The sequence below is a fragment of the Exophiala aquamarina genome (genome assembly GCF_000709125.1).
Source record: "Exophiala aquamarina CBS 119918 chromosome Unknown aczIA-supercont1.4, whole genome shotgun sequence".
NCBI lineage: Eukaryota > Fungi > Ascomycota > Eurotiomycetes > Chaetothyriales > Herpotrichiellaceae > Exophiala > Exophiala aquamarina.
This window is the reverse complement of record NW_013550584.1, coordinates 1,067,492-1,086,398: the sequence shown is the minus strand read 5'-3', so window position 1 is coordinate 1,086,398 and position 18,907 is coordinate 1,067,492. Positions and strand designations below refer to the sequence as shown.

At 50.3% G+C, this 18,907-nt stretch overlaps 6 protein-coding genes across 6 annotated transcripts; 2 read left to right on the top strand and 4 right to left on the bottom strand.

Annotated features, from left to right (window-relative positions):
• Positions 1-260: 260 nt before the first annotated feature.
• Positions 261-1,443, bottom strand: A1O9_05505 (uncharacterized protein; the record flags this gene model as incomplete). Its single annotated transcript, XM_013404723.1, has 3 exons — positions 261-996; positions 1,056-1,298; positions 1,364-1,443. 3 exons carry the CDS (start codon positions 1,441-1,443, stop codon positions 261-263), a joined length of 1,059 nt encoding a protein of 352 aa, XP_013260177.1.
• A 2,558-nt stretch (positions 1,444-4,001) lies between these two features.
• Positions 4,002-4,949, top strand: A1O9_05504 (uncharacterized protein; the record flags this gene model as incomplete). The annotated part of the gene is made up of 1 exon (XM_013404722.1): positions 4,002-4,949. One exon carries the CDS (start codon positions 4,002-4,004, stop codon positions 4,947-4,949), a length of 948 nt encoding a protein of 315 aa, XP_013260176.1.
• Positions 4,950-6,581: 1,632 nt separating this feature from the next.
• On the bottom strand, positions 6,582-7,535 carry A1O9_05503 (uncharacterized protein; the record flags this gene model as incomplete). The annotated part of the gene is made up of 1 exon (XM_013404721.1): positions 6,582-7,535. One exon carries the CDS (start codon positions 7,533-7,535, stop codon positions 6,582-6,584), a length of 954 nt encoding a protein of 317 aa, XP_013260175.1.
• A 2,490-nt stretch (positions 7,536-10,025) lies between these two features.
• On the top strand, positions 10,026-12,211 carry A1O9_05502 (uncharacterized protein; the record flags this gene model as incomplete). The annotated part of the gene is made up of 3 exons (XM_013404720.1): positions 10,026-10,103; positions 10,155-10,645; positions 10,708-12,211. 3 exons carry the CDS (start codon positions 10,026-10,028, stop codon positions 12,209-12,211), a joined length of 2,073 nt encoding a protein of 690 aa, XP_013260174.1.
• A 1,445-nt stretch (positions 12,212-13,656) lies between these two features.
• A1O9_05501 (uncharacterized protein) lies at positions 13,657-15,669 on the bottom strand (the record flags this gene model as incomplete). The annotated part of the gene is made up of 2 exons (XM_013404719.1): positions 13,657-14,599; positions 14,687-15,669. 2 exons carry the CDS (start codon positions 15,667-15,669, stop codon positions 13,657-13,659), a joined length of 1,926 nt encoding a protein of 641 aa, XP_013260173.1.
• An 835-nt stretch (positions 15,670-16,504) lies between these two features.
• A1O9_05500 (uncharacterized protein) lies at positions 16,505-17,783 on the bottom strand (the record flags this gene model as incomplete). The annotated part of the gene is made up of 4 exons (XM_013404718.1): positions 16,505-16,637; positions 16,746-16,978; positions 17,042-17,282; positions 17,341-17,783. The coding sequence occupies 4 exons, from the start codon at positions 17,781-17,783 to the stop codon at positions 16,505-16,507; spliced, it is 1,050 nt and encodes a 349-aa protein (XP_013260172.1).
• Between the last annotated feature and the right edge of the window lie 1,124 nt (positions 17,784-18,907).

The window sequence follows — 18,907 nt, the reverse complement described above, 5'->3', positions numbered from 1 at the left end:
GAGAGTAAAAACGCCTATCCACCATTCTGATGATCCAACACACGCGTGATAAAAAGAAATAACCCTCATAAACTCGTTTCATCCCGATCCAGTTCCAAGATAGCCTCTCCTACGCTCTGGATGCGCTTGTAGATGTGTACAACATTGCTCTCTCCTGCGAGTCAACCGCATTCGTCGCACCTACAAGAATCGAAAGCTCTGCGATGCCCACACATGTTTCTTAAGTCGATATCAAACCAGACCTTGTTTGTGAGATGAGACTACTTCTTCAAAACCGCCTCGTACAACCCCACTGCAGCCCCGAGGCCTGAGCTGATGAGGATGCTGAAATAACCACCCAGGATACTCTCGTTCACAGTGGCAATCGTGTGGTGGGTGTAAAGACCTCCCAGGTCAAAGTGTTGTGCATAGATCAAGTATGCAAGCAAGCCCTTGGCGAGGTTGAAGACGAAAGGATCAAACTGGAGCTGAGAATTGGCCTCTAAAGTGGCGCGCCTGGTCGAATAAGTGTAGCTTGGGTGAGCCTTCAAGGGCAAATTGATGAAATAAGAGATGATTGCTGGGACAATCAAGGATGCCAGGAACCAGAGCGTGAATGGGGCCCAGAATTTTTGCTCGAGTAAGAGGAATAAATCTGGAACCTTGACAGGTATCGGCTTTGTAGTGAGGTATGGAAGTGCAGGAACTTCAGTGAGAATCTTATTGGGGAGAATTTTCCCACGGAGGCCGTACGCTTCGAGCAGAATTGCCAAGATGCTGACAGTCAATGGCGAGGAAAGCAAATCACGCGTTGAATCAGCATATTGATGAATCTGAGTTCGATCGTATGCATGAGAGATAGAAGTGCGAATGCGACGCGTCTGTTGATCGATTGCATCCGTGACGGCGGCGGGGGATGGTGGCATGGGTATTTGAGAGGTCAACATGGACGATCGACGAGCAAGCTCTTTGGCGGGAGATTTGATCAGAGCACCAGCGGGTGAGTCAGTGTCGGTCCTAGATAGTCGGTCAGTACACGTACGGGACATCTGTTTGCATACAGGGCGTTTGCCTACGTCTCCTCGACTGGCGCGGTTGTAGTCTTGCGCCGGACTTTCTTCGCTGGAACCGGAGCATCTTCGTCAGATTTAACGACTTCCGAGACCTTTTCAGCAATCCTCTTGGTAGGCGACCTAGAACTGCTTGCCAGCCGCTTGTAGTATTCGCTCAACGAAGGGTCTTTGGCATAAGTGGTCGAGTTGGCGCGCAAATGCTCGTCCAAGGCGATTTCGAGTTCGGCCTTCTTCAAACCAGCATAACTAGGGTCGCATGGACGTCAGCAATGGTTCTCGAGTGTTTGCGACGGTGTCTCGACGCGACTTACTCGGACAGTCTGGATGTTTCAGCGAACTCGGTCAGATCCGACTTGCGCAGCTTTTGTAAGTAGGGCAAGCCTGAAGACATGGCGGTCAATTGTTCGACGACGGAACGGATAGAATGCCACCACAAGCTTGAGAGAGAGTAGTTTGTCTCGATGACGATGCGACAACAAGGTATGCTATGAGGAGGGATGACAGTAGCAGTAGTGAGCGGATGGTGGATAGACTAAGAGGGTGGCTGGGATGTGGACTGGCAGTGGCAGCGGGCTGATGAAATGGGAGAGGCTGGGGGACTCGGGAGCTGCAAGTGGGAGGAAGCTCGTCCAGATTGTCAACAGAGGCTGTCCACCCGACAACCGATTAGGCCTAGCACTGTGATCGCTTCTTACTCGTAACTTCGTAAGTGCCGACTTTGACGTGATCTTGTTTGGCTCTGAAGTGTTGCTTGATTGGCTTACCAAGGACCGGAGCGCGCTTTGGTAAAGGATGAACGGGCGGCGAACAATATAAACAATAACATTGTCTCGTGAGGCACTGGCAGGTGCAGGTGCAGGTGCAGGTGCCACCGTCAGCCTGTTTCCCGGACTGGACTTGCCTAACTCGAAATCGCTGAACAGGCACCTACGAGTCACATGATCTCCCCGGCATTGACGTCACATCCTTCTCCCTGTTCCTGAGGACGTGCCTCACCTCGAGACAACGAAACATGCCAGGTTGGCACCTCGGCAATACTTTCGTCAACACAGTTTTAATGCTACAGATGAATGCCAAATGTAACGAAAGAATGGACTATGCTGTTTCCCATTTATCCACTTGAAATGCTATCGGGATCCTGCCCTGTCCATTGGGTCGAAAACTCCCATTGAACGTGATATCCGATGGAGATTGTTTTACGAAAGACAAGCTCATCCAAAAAGATCCTTTATCGCAATAACTAGCTCATACTCCCTCTCAACCTCGAGGCTCTTCTCACTGGGAATACTCGCTTCTAGCGCGGATTTAGGGTACCTCGCGCATATCGAATACTCGTTGCAATCTGTTATTTCCGTCCTTGGCCAGTCAATGCGCAAACCACCTACTTTGATGATTCTACTCTCGCAGTAAGTTAGATATCCATGTTCCCAAGATGGGTGTTCAGATATTGGATCAGGTCATGAGTGCAGGTATAAATCGCCGGACGAAACCTCTTCATGTCAAGGAACGTCATTCCTCTTCACAGCTCCACAATTCCTTCGAACTTGAAGCCATTACAATAGAGAGAGAATTGCATAGCCATGTCGACTCTACTTTCAAACGCGGCGGTTCCTCGCCATCGTTCTGACTTCCGCAGGTTCGCTCTTAGCGGGATCTTCTTCCCCATCCTACTACATCGCTATCTGTTTCACAGAATCTCGGCTTCGGTTGGGCGGTGCGCATCATCGGATTCATCTAATTGGGCCTTTTCTGATTCGCCTATGTGGCCCTCCCAAGGGTCCCTCCACGCAAGAATCATTTTTCCTGCCATCTGCCTTCAAGCGTCCCGCTTACTCTTTGCAAATCACCTCTGTCTTGTCTTCTGGGGTCAGTGCACCCCATTCTTCTTTCTTCCTGCTTTTGTCATTTAGAAGGGGACGTTGTGTCTTGATCCTTTTAGATCATAGCACTTATGAATTGTGGATCCTTTTTGAGTCTTCTGACCACGTCTCATCTCGCTACCGCAGGGGATTTCAATATACTCCTGTTCGGAATCTGCTCCACGAGAATCTTGTTATTCTGTTGGATTCGGATGACCTCTTCTGGAGCTGAGGCTTTGAGCTGCCGACACGGCAGGCAAGACAATAGTTCCCCCCCCCCCCCCAATTGTTTCCCCATCGCATGTAGTATGGGACTATTTTGCTATATCCCATGTGGAGAGGAACTACGGTCTGGCGAGATCCAAGCTAAACAAGACACCTCCATGGATATTAGGTGTTAGAGCTCCCTGTTCCTTTCCCACGAGGCCTCCCTCCGTCCGATCACGCAGGTGGAACAACTCAACGTGATCGGAGCACATCCGTTGCAAGGCCATAAAATTTACCTATCCGGGGTGTTGGAAAGCTTAAATAACACCTCCGCCCTCTGGGGATCGAAGAGCGAAACCGGTCTCCTCACTATAAGTATGTATGTATGTAGCTAGGGTGGAGATAAGATGAAGGCTAGTCTGGATTAGGGATCAACACTACTGCAGTGTCGGCCTAGTGCAACTGGGCTAGCTGCAATGGAACAGTGGTCGGGATGATCGTTGGCTCTGCATATCGCAGAAGAGGAGACAAAAAGCATCTTGTGAGTTAGACTAGATGCACAGTGGCTCGTAGTAGATCTTGGAAATGACTAATATGTGCTACCCCAATGCCGATTGTGCGGACAGTTCGATAAATATGACCACGTTTATGAGTAGTGGAATTACTAAGAGCTCTGTTAGATCTACGACTGGGGGAATGAGGGCTGGAGAGACGCCCAAGCCATGCAAGCTGCCTGCATGATTCGGATGCAGAGTTATAAGTACGAGAGCATCACCTTGCGCGCAGAAGGGCCGCTTCCCGTTTTGCTCCAAAGGTATGGCAAGTGGCTGCAGTTATGGGTATCTAAGCCTCCAATTTTCTTTTCTTTCCATCACTGGTAGCAATGACCACGTACGGCAAGACAGGGCTCTGGAAGGCGGTGCAGAGCTTCTTACCTGAGCGTCTTCACTTCACACGGGAACATCATCCAGAAGAGGACTTCTGGGAGAACCGAGGCCATCTTATCCATCTCGACCGCTGGCCGAATCCGAAGTCAAAAATCCGACTGATTCTCTTGCACGGCGTGGGGACCAATGGCCGGCAGATGTCCATGATACTGGGGAGGCCTTTGCACGAGGCGGGGTTTGAACTCGTCGCCATCGACATGCCTGGGTATGGACGGACTAAGGTCAATCCGTCCTCGGTCCATACATATGGCGACTGGGTCAATATTGGCAATGATTTTGTGAACCACGAACTCCAAAGAGACGCGCGACCGATTGCGCTGTATGGACTGAGCGCTGGAGGGATGGAAGCTTACCATGTGGCTGCGCTCAACAAGAAGGTCAAGGGCGTCATCGGCATGACGTTCATCGAGATGCGCAATTGGCAGGTCCGCGACCAAGTGTCCAGGAACGTCTTCATGAGCCGCGTCGGTATCCCGATGGCTCAGATACAGGGCAGTATTCCTCTGCTCCGGAGCCTGGCGATGCCAATGTGGCTGGCAAGCAAGATGGACACTCTGTGTAATGACCCCGACGCGCTCAAGATCATGATGTTGGACTCCTCGTCTGCCAATCGCTGGAATACCATGAGGTTCTTGGCGACCCATGGGTCGTACAAGCCTGCGCTAGATCCCGAAGAGTTCGACGTCTGTCCCATTCTGCTCACCCAGCCGGCAGAGGATCTGTGGACGCCAAGGTGGATCAGTGAAGTATTTCTGTCGAAGATCAAGAAGGTGAAGGTCAAGATTGTTGAACTTGAGAAGGCTGGGCATTACCCCTTGGAGGATCCCGGGCTGCAGCAAATGGCGGATGCCATTATCAAATTCCTGCACGACTTGGAGCCATGAGGGAGGAGGTCCCTCTGGTCTTCGAATGGTCTCTTGGGAAGTTGTGCGCCAATGGCAATATTGTATCAAGTTAGTTGAGACGAGGTGTTGGGCAAGAGATGGGGTGGGCTTTGGGAGATGTTCCGGACAAGGCACGAATGGTACGAGATGCGAATAAATAACCGCCTACTCGCGTACGGCCTCGGCGATATGAGAAAATATAGTACTAGGCAGCCCCTCGACGAATCGACCACGCCCCACGCGAATGGCACGGAATATCATAGTATCAATAGGCACCCCTTGGCTCTTAGCGGCCCACTTACTAGCGCTAATAGTAACTATTTAGCGTCCCGGTGGGCCGGAGTATCTATCAATTCGTACCTAGGGAATAATAAGACTCTTTCTCGAAGGGGTACAAAGAGTGCAAGGACGAGGAGGACGAGGAGGACGAGGGAGCGGATTGATTCTTTTTATATTAATAAGAGGTCTTTATAATACCTTTGTACTATCCTAAAAGGTCTTATATAGTTAGTATTTGAATACTACCTACTTACGCTAGCACTAATCGATACTCATACTAAACTTACTTACTTACGCCACGGCCTTAGCAATATTATATCCTTATACTTAACTTAGTAATTTACTGATAGCCCTAGTCCATGACGGAATATACGGCGTATAGAGATCGCCTGGGCGAAAGATGTTTACTGAATACCATACCCGCTCTGACCGGAACAGGCCTCCTAGATAGCGGATCCTGCGGGTCATGATTGCCGCTGAACGCAAATTTGTCCTTTCCCGACGGAGACGATTCTAAAAGAGGAAAGCCAGCTTAGGGATTGATGGCCCCCGGAGGAATTATACTCCACCAATGACAGCGAAACACCTCCAGATCTCCTCCCACGGAGTAGCTTCAACCACTTAGACATGATTAGAACCGCTTGAGCCGATATTGGGAGCTTTATGGGAAACAAATTGATGATAATTGTATTGCTACAACCGAATACAGGCAGGTTTTCTGTGTGGTACTGGTTTGACTTTTTGAACACTGGTGGGAAACATGAGCGGTGTTCGATCATGGAACGAAGATGCAGAATGCCGTATGGCCACCTCCATAAATTCAGCTTAATAGCGTGCCATGAACCCTTAAGTACAGGAATCTTAGTGCTAAGGTACAGCAAGGTGACTATCCGGCTGCGTGCAGATTTCACACGTAGACCATGGGTGTTGGTGTTTCCGACCGCTGGGGGAAAAAATACAATGTCCAGCATTGTTGGAAGTATGAACGTTCATGAGATTCGCAGGTAATCGGTCTGGCCGTTATCGTGCGTACTACAAATCACTCTCAGTCTTTTCCAGTGCGTCAAGAGCCTAAAGGCGACCCCAGCCACCCGTTCGCCGACATGAACCAATTTAAGTCAGGGAAGTATGGCGGACACATCAGCTGTCTTTATTTGGGGTCAGAAGTGGCAAACATTTTCTCTCCACGATTGTATTGACTCGAACCTCCACGACACTACCGAGTTTGATGCCCGGAACCTGGTCATTGATTTCTTATAGCGATATACTTCGAAATTGACGCTTCCGAAGTATCCAAGATTCCTACTGCAATCAGTGTCTACGCTGATGCTCTAGTGGCAGTAACTGCCCGATTTATCCATCGACCAACTCGACCAACTGGCAAACAACGTCTCTCACAGCTTCAATGGGAATCAAATGACCACAGTCGTTGATTACTTTAGTTTCAACCTTGAATCCCATGGCCTGCAGGACCCCAACTGTCTCCTTCCTCACTTTCTCGGGGGTTTCGACTTTGTCCTCCTGGCCAACAAGTATACTCACTCGCATACCCGGCCTGCGCTTTGCGAAATCCCAAGCTGCATTGGTACAATCCGTTCCCATCCCAAACTCCAGCCATCCCCTCTTCGCTCCTTGACTCATCCTGATAGCATCTCTAGCAAGTTGAGTAGCCAGCTCATCTGTCAACAGTCGATGGGTGAGCACATGTCGCATCGACCACTCTGCGCTTTGAAGCGACTTATACGCCTTCATGGACTGCGCCCGCATCTCTAGAGAAAATTCGAGTGGACCAGGTGGAGCGGGAGCTAATAGAAGTAAACTTGTTATTGCTACCTTTGCCGTGACGCTGGTAGATGGTTCGATTTCCAGATTGTGGAGAAGCTGGAGTGAAACTTTGGCGGACATGCTGTGTGCGCCGAGCACAACTTTCCCTGAGGGGACCAGATCGACAAAATCCTCGCTCTGGAGCACAGCGAGGACGTCGGACGCTAAGGTCGAGATCGTATGATCTTCGGCTAGATCTGGCTCCAAAGTTCTCGAAGTGCCGGTCCCGCGATAGGATAGCGCCACGTAGATACCAACTGGACGACAAGTTGCTATTTCGTTCAAGACAGCGTCAAATGTCGATGCTGAGCCACCCCAAAATGGCAAGAGCAGGATGGTGGGACCAGATGCCTCAAGTCCGTTGCCTTTACGGTAACGAATATTTAGTGTCAGATGGTTGTCGTCGTCACTTGTTGAGACCTTCGAGGGTCGGATGGCAATGTCCCTGGACAGTATGTGGTCAATGGTCCCCTCCACAGACATATTGCGATATTCCTAGATCGCGTTTGGGAACGGTACTTTGTCTAGTAAGCTTGGTACTGTGTACAGCAATTGCGTGCATTGGCCTGCACGCAATCGTAATAATCTGGCTGCTACCAAAAGAATACTCTCAGCCACGAATTGATCCAAGTCAATTGGTGCATGGCTGACGATCGATGACTAAATGCTCCGATGTACTATGGGATGCGGGTAGGCGGGACAGGAGTTATAACTTATGGCGGAGCAACCCGGCTTCAACACATCCCCAAAAGGGAAAACTGACAGGACTAGGTTAGTGCCCAACGAGCTGGTCTTACGAGCACGTTTACGCCCCCTAGACTCAGCTACTAGAGAACAAGATATTTCCCGATTGGTCGCATTTGACTCCTCGTGAGAAGTTACCATTGATTCATATGATTCGCATCTTCTAGTGACCCTATGTTAAGCGAGTTTGGAATCTTCTTAACGGCAGGGGCAAGTTATAAGCGTCTTCACCAACTCTCGATTCAAGGAAAGGAGAGGTTCAACACCGCAATAGCCTACTGCCGAAGGAGCAGTTTGGCGTTTGGCCAGCCTAAAGTTAACGCGTGGTACTCCAGTCCTTACTCTGGTAGACATCTTCTCTCTTCAGAAAATCGAAGTCGCTGACGATCCGACTCAATGACGGTCCACCCCCCTTACACCCGTTGAACAAAGGGACCATCTACTCCTTCGCTTTCGATTTTGCTAAATGGATTTGAAGGGTTGAGGATCCCTACAGTGTCCAAGCCTTGAAACCGATTCAGCAGTATCTCCACTTCACCGATGAACACCAGCCAGTTGAAGAGTGGTGGAAGAATCGAGGGCATACAATCCACAACATTCTCAACAAATAGCGTGATTACTTGTCAGCACGGGACGGAGCGGATAACGAAAGTGAGCCCTTGCCCAGAATCGACATGGTGAAAAAGATCGAGGTCATTAACTGTCGTTTCGGTGGGTGTTGAGGCCGCATAAGTAGTGGAATCATCGGGATCTAAGGGTCTGGGTGTAACTTGGTTCATAACCATAGTGGTGGAATCTTCGCTAAAATGTCTAGACCGAGATCACGAAAATGCGCTGCAGACCATGAAAAGGATACAAGTAAGTCTGAATGGTGGATACTGTATCCGACAGCTGCATGTCGTCAAAGATCACGTCACCGGGATACCGGGCGTCGGTAGAGAGAGATACTAGCCCTTGGAACATGGTCGCCAATTCCGTAAGATACAGTAGCTGCTTTTCAGAAGTTTCTCTTTACATGCCCAGTTGGTTGAATTTCGCGCGGGCGGACGCTGATTTTCGCGCCGTCTCTCCGTTAACCTGTGGACTTCTTAGAACAGTTACCCAGAAGGTTCGGGCAACTACAGACCGTGGGAAATTCTTGCCGCATAAGATGAGAGAGGATATCTTAGATATGGAATCTCAAGAATACGATTCCAATTTTATACTTCTCCAACTTGTTCCCAGGGGCTTCGGGTTTCCGAACAATTCCAACTCGGCCCTTTCACGGTCGAGGGACATATCAGACAGGTGTTGCTGGCCTGGATTGCGGACGACGTGCCAACCCAGGCGCAATGTGTGAGCTTGACCTTGTAAGTAAGTCGATTAACCGTGATTCAGCGCCATGGTCGACCAAGTCGGGCTTAGTCAGGACTGAAGAGAGCGTCATTTACGACGTAGATAGTATTCCTTATTGCTACATGTAGAATGCAAGCAAGATTACGTGTTTGAAGAGATGTAGTCTAAGCTAATTTCAATGCAGCGCACGGTGCGTCTTGCGGAAACTACGTTAGGTTAGAGTGAGAGCTAAGCCCGCCGCTAATCACTAGATTCGCTACGGAGCTAAATATCTCTACAGTTAGTAGATAAATGATTATAGTTTGTACATTTAGTATAAATACCTGTACTATAGAGTGATAATATAGTAGATATGCTAATTATAGGTAGACTTAGAGGAATAATTTTTCTTAATGCCTAAAAATTATATAGTTAGCTATAAAGAGAAGAACAATAATAATACATGACTTTCCGACGCAGCCTGCCGCTCGTGTGGAAAGGGAGAGCCGACGGGTCGTCCTCGTTCGGGTTCTGAATCAGTTTGGGCATCGTAGCGCTATCGCGGCGAGCAATTCAGGCGGGATGTAGGGTTTGCGAGAGGCGGAATGGCGCTTGAATCTCTAGGCGTTGAAGTCGGTGGCTCTAGCCCCCACCAATCCGGCATGACTCAGCTCCGGAGTAGCCCAATCAGAGCCTTGGGGGCGTTGGTCGGAGTGATTGAGGCCCTAGGACGTGCCTAACCCCAGGAATAGCTTAGGGGCACGTCGCCTAAATTGCCACCTTCGGCCGTCACAAAGGAGCGTGGTATCCGCGGCCCCCAGGAGTGCTAGTGTTAGAGCTCAACATTGTTTCTCTCGTTCTACAGATTCAAGACGATATGACGGCCTAATGTTGATGTCACAGTGACAATACATCATGTCCTCCCCGGCGCCATTACAGAAACCCCTACTTGGGTCCGCTCCCGTAGCATGCGCGGCATGTCGGCGGCTGAAGGTGTGACAAGACGACAAATGACCGCCGAGAGATCTAATGACCATTTTATAGATGAGGTGCGTGGGAGCTGAGAACCCACCATGCGCCAGATGTCTCAGAACCGGCAGGAGATGCGTGGTGAGTCCATCGAGAAGAGGCCAAACGCAGGCCAATTCACTGCGCAAGAGGCTGCCGCCCGTATCATCCTCGGTCGGCGAGGTTCCAGACATCCAGACCGCCACAGGTTCTTATGGAAGTATTTCGATGACGTCTCCATGGCTGGCTCCACCGGAGCTGCCCAGGCTTCCGAGTCGCCCGAGTCCTACTCATAGGTCGGATGCACATGATTCTCCTGCTAGCATTTCCCGAACGGAAGATGTTTCTACCCCGAGCCTTCCATCAGTATATTCATTATCTCCTCTTGATGTTCTAGGCTCTGTGGCAGCACAGGATGTACTTTCTGGCTCCCAGCATCAACATCAGCAGGAGCCAAGGGATCATCGGGTTGGGAATTCTAGGTCTGCCGAAATCCCAGAGAATGTTTTGGTCGAGTATATTGAGTTGTAAGTTGCTCTTGTCCACGTTGCCGATCGCAGGTAATCCTGACTTTCTGGCTCGATTCTAGCTTCCGGGAAAAGATCTTGTACTGTGTACCTGTCATCGACGATGCAGACCTCAGAGATGAGCGCTATGTCATTATGTATAAGCGACCCCTGGCTTATTGTGCAAGTTTTGTTGCTTCCCAATTCATTCCTGGAAGTGCAAATGTACGACGACAGCTTCTCGCCCACATTTCAGAGTTCATCGAAACCATTAGCGGCCCTTTGACGCACAATGAAGACGCAATCTGGACGCAACTGCAGGCTCTAGCCGTTCTCTACGCATACCGCCCAGCTGGAGACGTGTTTCCACTCCCTGGAGCGCCTGAAAACCCCAGCTTCCTCGATCACTGGACCCTGAAATATTCTATCGAGGCTTTCGCCTTAAGGGCGGGACTACACCGCTCGATCGATAGAGTCAGGGTTTTACTACGGAGTGATTCGTCAGATATATCAAAGTCATCGGCCTTTTCTATGTACGTGTACTGGCTGTGGCTTGTGACAATGTCCCATCACTTCTCCCTGATGACTCGGACACCTCCGACCCTGCGGGAGGACAGTACCATCACTCTAGCGGTTGATTTGTTAAGAGACATACCGCGACCATCGCGAGTGACTCGTGTTCTTGCCGAAATTGACCTGTATACTCTCTGGCAACAAGCTGGCCGAAGCGCTCCCGGTCTTGCTGAGTGGTGGTGTACATCTTCAGACTCAATGAACGTCGAGGGAATTGTTGCCGTTCTGGAAGACTTGGAAGGGGCTCTGGAAGTATGGAGCCAAAGATGGGGTCTTCGTGGAGAGTCCAATGTAACCATAACAAATGTCGACATATCAAAGAACGGGGCCGTGAATTTCCACTTCGAAAGCACTCGCTTCTGCATCAGCTCATTTGGCACACGGTACATTCTGGAGAAGACCCGATCTGCATTCGATCAGGAATTCGCGTCTCGTTCCGCCCTGAGCCACTTGGCCCGAAAGTCCGTTCTGAAATCCGTCCAGGCAGCGCATGCTTGTTCACGATGTCTGGTGGATATTTCGCCACTACGGCGGGAAAATATCCGCTACATGGCTGAATTTGGGTACGCCCTCGTCGCTTTCTGCTGCCTCTACCTCATCCAGGCGTACGAATTCTTCGGAGAGGCCTTGCCGATGTCGAAAAGTTATATGGTTTCTGTGGAAGAAGTCGCCACTTTCATGACAGAAATGGCTGTTGCCAATAATACCGCTCCGCGAATTTACGGTAACTTGGTTCTACGGCAGCTGAAACGGGTTCTTGAAGGACCGCCAGATGGCTACGAGGATTCCCAATCTTGGACTGAGAAGGAGAACGAGGCAATGGGAGAGCCCGCACATCTATCAATGGACCAGACTGCACCAATCTCTGATGTTGATCTCATTGACGGTGGACCATCTGGTCATCATCTCACCCACGACGAGGCAGGATTGCAGTTCCTGACGAATTCAACTTCTGCCACGAGCCCACCACTCTTCTCCATATTCGAACCTAGCTGGGGTCCTCTTTTGAAGTAATATGACATGTATAAAACTTGCGTTAGCATGATAATTCTGCTGCACTAGTACGGGCACGAGTGTTCCGTCTTCTTCTAGGGATTTCTAGTCCTGCTCCGTTTCTTGGGTTGAAGAACAGAATCGAATCACGTTTTGAGGGAGTAGTTACCTATAATACTTAAGGCTTTATAATAAGTTCCTAGCAAGTAATTATTTATAGCTATAGATAGATAAGTTCAACAGTATACTAGTATAAGTATAGCGTATTTAGTAGCAAGAATAGGAAATATATACGGTACATTACTAAATCTTAGTATAAACTAACTTATAAAGTACGTAACGCACCAATAGCTAAAGTCTAGATCTACTATTCCTTCCACACCGGGTACTTTAAGCACAATGGGCATTGACGCTGCGTTCGAGATCGTTGCCCGTCTGTCTAAAGGAGCATTTAACATGAAGGCAGAACTAGAAATCCTTCCTTAAGGCCATAAAGGAACACTATCAAAGCGACGACCTAATAGAGGTCAAATCAAAACTTTAGCGTGTTCAAAGCACGCGAACATCCATGGCTCCCTTTTGCCTTGACAGGTGCTTGGAAATTGTGTCTATTGTAAAAGGAAAACAAATGGTCACGGAGCCCGCCCATGAGGTTGGTCAGTCTATACGAGCAAAAAGCACACTCCCTAGTTCAGATGAGCACTGGGCCGAAGAGGGCTGAATGCTTGGTGTCGACCTTGCCCACGATTCCCTTTGCCTCCCTCATACCCGTATACTAACTCGAGCAGTCGTACTTACACTATGTGAAATAATCAGGAAAGTGCACCAACAAATTTAATATCCCATGGCAAAAACCTTTTAGTTTTTGGATGCAGAATTCCACGTTGTTCAACCACCTACATCCGTAGCATCTCGGTCTTGTCCTACATCTACAGTATACAGACAGTACTCCCAAGAAGGAAGATGTAGAATTTCTGTTGAAATTCACACCACCTCCAGCCCCAGCGTCTTCTTCACCCATAACCACCGCTCGACGCCCACGACGGCCTTTTGCTTGGCCGAGATGTTGCCTCCGTGGCCGAGATTCTTGATGATTCTGACATGTGTGGCTGCTGCCGCAATTGGATCAGCAGGGCAACGTTGCTGCTGCTGCTGCTGATGATGATGTTGTAATGCCGCCGCCATCTTCAGACTATGCGACGGCTTGACCAGGTCGTCTTTATCGCCCGCGGTCAGGAGGACTGGAGGGTATGCTACCTCTCTGACCTCATCCTCACCCCTATCTTTCTGCAAGGACAAAACCCGTTCCAGCGGCGTCCATGAGCGAATGAAATCGCCCTCCACGCCGTCATTGACGTCCCCGATCTCCTGCACCCCGCGGTCCGTACCGGCCATGCGCTGGCGGTTCAGCACGTCCAGAACGCCGGCGTTCAGCAGCACCGCGTCGAACAAATCCGGGCGCTGCGTCATAACGCTCGCTGCGTTGAGGCCGCCCATGCTTTCGCCCATGAGGATGATTTTTCTCCTTGACGCCGTCCCTGGTCCAAAGTTGGTGTTCCGCGGAAGTGTTCAGCCGCGCATACAACATCGTCGAAAAGACGCTGCCGGTTCAATTTCTGTGCTGCGTGGTGCCACGTCGTGCCGTACTCGCCGCCGCCGCGGACGTTGGCCACCGCGAGCGTAGAGCCCCGGAACACGCGCAGGAAGGTGATGAAGTCGGGCCGGAAGTGGGGGATTACGGCTAGCCCCATGGCGCCGTAGATGTAGAGCAGGATGGGCCCTGAAGATGATGCGGGTGAGGGAGAGGAGGTTGTAGGAGACAAAGATGTGAGGAACATGGGGATCGGGGTTGAGTCGGTCGAGTGGTAGAAGATTTGGGTCGTTGAGAGGGATTGTGGTGGTGATGCTGCTGCGGATGAGGATTGATTGGACGATTCGTCTTCTGGGAAGAGAGATATGAGTTTGAAGTCACTGACAGCCATTGCTACCCGTCCTTCTCCACCGTCTGCAGCCGCTGCGTTGGATGGAGAAACTTGTGTATACCACAGCAGCGGCGGATGCGTGAACGCCGACTCAAGCAAGAACAGAGTCTCGGTCGAGGGATCAAAAGACACGTCCAAGATCGTCCACATGGGTAGATCATCGCCTGCCACGGTCGTGAGATGCTCACCCGTCCGCGACGAGAAGATCTGGATCTGATCCCGCACGTCGACGGAGCGCACGGCCAGTATGTTGCCGTCAGACAAGAGGCGTGCAAGCTTCAAAGTCTCGCGCTCTCGAGAGCCGACCACATCGCGGAGAGGCGTGTTCTTGTCCTTATTGTGAGGGGTATAGGAGACTACTTTGCCATTCGAGTCTGTGGTCCAGAAGAAGTGGGTGCTCGAGTTGTCAGGAGAAGAGCCAATGTATCTGTAAAGTGCGTCAGCTAGGGAGGTGGACATAAAGCTATGGTAGAAGAAAGAAGAACTTGGGTTGACTGGATGTGAAAAGACTTACTCCAACTCAGCATCAAAGCTATCCGACACGAGTTCGTCGAATTTGAGATTGAGCCTTTTGCTCTCATTGGGAGCAGCACCGACAGTGCCATTCACTCCGTCCACATCGACGTTGGCAGCCCAGACCTGGCATCCCCTACCTTGATCGTACACCTCGAGAAACACCGTTCTCGCGTCCATCGACACACTCGCCTTGATTGAATACCCGGGATGCTGTGCATCTTCATACACGACCTCATCGACCTCCTGCGCCGCCCCAAGGACATGGAAACGGACCTGAGGCGGCGCTGTTCTGACCGCTGTGCTATTCCCATGTGGCCCGCCGCCGGGATAGGAAGTGTAAAAGAAGCCCCGGTCTCCGAGCCAGGGGATCGTGGCGCAGGGTTTGCTGGAGAATTTGGTGCCGCGGACTTCATCGCGCAAAATCTCGCCAGTGCGAGTGTCCTTGACGCGGATGACACCCCAGTCCGAGCCGGAGTCGCTGGTCGTGAAGGCCCAGAAATTCCCGCTCGGGCTAAGCGATGAGGCTGTCAGAACGGAGGAGTAGGTGGCTTCATCGTAGAAGATTGTTGGGCTTTCAATTCCATTTTGATCGGATTGAGTAGCAGCAGCACTAGATACGCCCAGGAGAGCCGCTTTGCCGACCCGGTACGAGACGCCAAACTCCCGTCCCCGGCCCATCACTCTGACGATGTAGTCCCCATTCCCATCTCCCAGACTCTGCGGCACACCTGGAAAGATGGTGAGCTTCCACATGTCCATCAAACTGAGCGTCAAGCGCTGCTTCGCGGGCCCGAGCTTTTCATCGTTGAGATACGACGCGAACACGGCATTTTGGGCCTCGACGAAGGATATAGTTTCGGCGCTAGATGTGTCTTCGAGCCAGTCGTAGGGGTTGGACACCGCGATTGTGCCGTGTTGGGTGCTAATGAAAGTACTTTTCGCAGAGGAACGGCGGGCGGGCGGCATTTGTGGATCTGCCATTTTTTTGCTGCTGCTTGATGGGTCAGGGGCTGTATATATTTGGTCGTTGGATCTTGCATGTGCGAGGTGAGAAGGGGTAGCTCTCGCGGATTAAGACATCAGGAGTTCGAATCAGGGTATTTGTATGTCTCCCGCTTCGAGATGAGTAGAGCGACTTTTCCTCGCAAACGACCCGATTTATTTTCAATACATCTTGTACATCGAGCTCTTAAAGTAGTTCACATGCTTCTCCTCGGGCCCGAAGGTTGACGCGTGAGGGGACCGCAAGCATGACACGAGGCCAGAAAGCTTCCGGAAATGCGGTTGTTCGTGGATGACGAAGTCACGTTGCGGCTTCCCTCTCTTGACATGCTTGCCTACGGGGAATCGAAATGCCTCGAGCTCGGCACAAGTAAACATGCGAGGTCTGGGGAAATTTTCAATTGAGAGCGAGTGTGGGAGCGTAGACGAAGAGTGAGAGAGGTTGCCGCAAGCCCGGTGACCGGAGAGACGGACATCTTACCTAGGTAGATATCCATGTGCATGACCCCAGATAATTTAGTCGCCGTCGCTAATGCCCAAGATCCACGTCTAGTGTACAAGGGAGAAAGTATGCTGACGATGAGGGTCACTCTTCTGAGATTGGTACGAGCATGACTTCGATTTTGCTCTATAGCCTATCTTCTCTAAAAACTAAGTAATCATTCCGCCATTCACATGCCACTTTCCCTGACTCTCGTGTTCTGGTCAAATCTCATTTGCTCATCACCATGGACCATTGCATATCCATCGCAACGATTGTTGCTGTATTTTACCATCTGTGTGATAGAGGTACAGTATTGCGACATTCTGCTGTTCAACACACATATTGAAAGATCGGGTTCGATTGATCTGTCAAGTCTGCAAAGGCAACATTTGGATCCGTAATCAATTCAGGGTGTTCTTCCCTGAGCGGGGCTTTCTTCTTGTTGCAACGGATATAGTGAATCCTATTATGGACGTAGTGTTAGTTGTGTGAAGATTTTTACAGGTGAAAGCATTGGCGATCTGGGCATGACGGCTTCCGTCCTTATCAAGCAGGAGGACGGTATACTCACCAAAGCAGTACAAAACATCCCACGCTCGCACAAAGTAAGCTCAAAGTTGTAATCTGACCTGTAGGGTAGCCTCGTGCGGCTTCATTTCCTTCGTATGCCCATGGTCCAGAAAAGCCACCGAGGTTCGCAAGAGCGAATATCGTGGCATTGATGACTGTTTTCTTAGTGTGTCCGCCTATATTGGAGGAAAGGAGAGCAAATTCCTGTACAAGAGCGCCGTAGAGCGTAGTAGACTACCAATAGAAGACCACGAGTGTTAGGGTGCCAAAGACCTAAAGAGGGGGAAAAGAGCTCACGATGTACAACCCAGCCAAAAGGGCCCCCTTGCTTGACCTGTCGCTCTTCCACAGGATGATGTTTCCTGCCAGGCTGGGAAGAAGGTAAAGAATGGCAATCAGAATGCGTCGGCGTGGAAAGAACGTGCCGAATATTCCAGATGACACCATGGAAACAATGGCAACGGCGCTCGCAGGCATTGAAAGGACAAGAGCTCTCGTGTTAGAATAGCCGAAGGACGAGACCAAGAAGCCTCCGAAACTAGGGAAAGGGCGTCAGTTGCAGAGGCTTGAAAGAGTATCCATCAGGACAAGCTCACGTGCCGATGGCATTGTTGACAAACGCGAATGTGAAACTGTAAACCCCAAAGATGTACAACTGAGGATCCGTGAAGGCTTCCTTGACTTGCCTCCATTTGAACTTGCGAGTCTGGATCCCCGTATTGTTCTGGGCAAGTCGTCGCACTGCAATTTCCTTCTCTCTGGCAGTGAGGAACCAGGCTTTCATAGGATTGGCAGGGAAGATGAGCCCAGTGAAGATGCCGAATCCCACAGTAACAGAACCTAGGATAACGTAAATCCATTTCCAGGGACTCGCAGTGTAGGCACCGGAGAGATGCACTGCACCAAGGTCAATTCCCTGTCCTGCCAAAGATCCAATAGCAGTTCCTGAGATGAAGATGCCAACACGAAGAGGTTGCTCTTTGTTCTTCCACCTGCGAATTCCATCAGCGAGAAGGTTCTCGATAAAGAAGAAGAACATACCACATGGAGGTTATGATGACAGATAGCGGCTGTGACACGACGGCAAAGCCGGTGAAGAACCTGCTTCTCATAAGCATGTAGACCTTGTTGAGATTAACTTTATACGTACCGAAGAGCCGCAATGTCGGCGAAATCCTGGCATACGATGACCAGAATAGCAGTCAATCCTATGTATATAATAATGACACCGTAGAATTTGCCGGCCGGGAGGTACTGCGCAAGAAGTAGTAATGGATATTGACCCTGTAGAGAATGAGTTCATGTGCCTTCTACGGCGGTCAAGAGGTAGAATATTTACAGCTGCTGCGCCTAATGGGCTCATGCCCGCGGAAAGCTGATATTTGGTTGTGTCAATGACAGGTTTGCCTCCAACGGCCTTCAACACAAATAACTTGAGATCTTTGACCAGGCCGAACAGAGCGGCGAATCCGTATGCTTGAGTATCTGCATATGAGACAACGGCGCCCATGAAAAGCTATAATATGGAGAATTGCATCAGAACACAAGTTGCGTAACTTCACGTTCACGAAGACCTTAGGAGGCGTTGCACTTGCTGAAGCTTACCAAGGTCAAGATCACGGCGTCAATCTTCCACAATACTTTGTTTTCCTCAGCTTCAGTCCAATCAATACTCTCGCTATCCACTGCGAAGCTCAACGCAACGTCATAATCTCGAATATTTTTCTTGAGGTCAGTATCCTCAATAGTCACGGACGAACCGTGCTCGATGTTGTCGGACTCTGACTTGGACGCCATGGCATGAGAAGACGATGCGTAATGATCTCAAAAGCGCAACAAGGTGCGAGAGAATGGGCAATCAGATAACTCAAGTGCCACAGAACGTGGAAGGCATTTCTTAAATGACTCTAGAAGCTGTCTATGAAGCAAGTCTCCAGAATTCATTTTCAAGCGAGCAACACCCCAGAGGGGACTGGCGTCCGACTTGCTCCTTTGCTTTTCGTTCGCACGACTCCTGCTGGGGCCCCAGATTTCGTCTCCAGATGGCTACGGAAGATGCGGAACCAATCCAGAGTAGACATCCAAGGCTATGGACGTGGGATTTGGAGCAGCAAGAGAGCATGGGTCAATGTCTTCTCTTGCAAGTGATACTTGCATATGCTT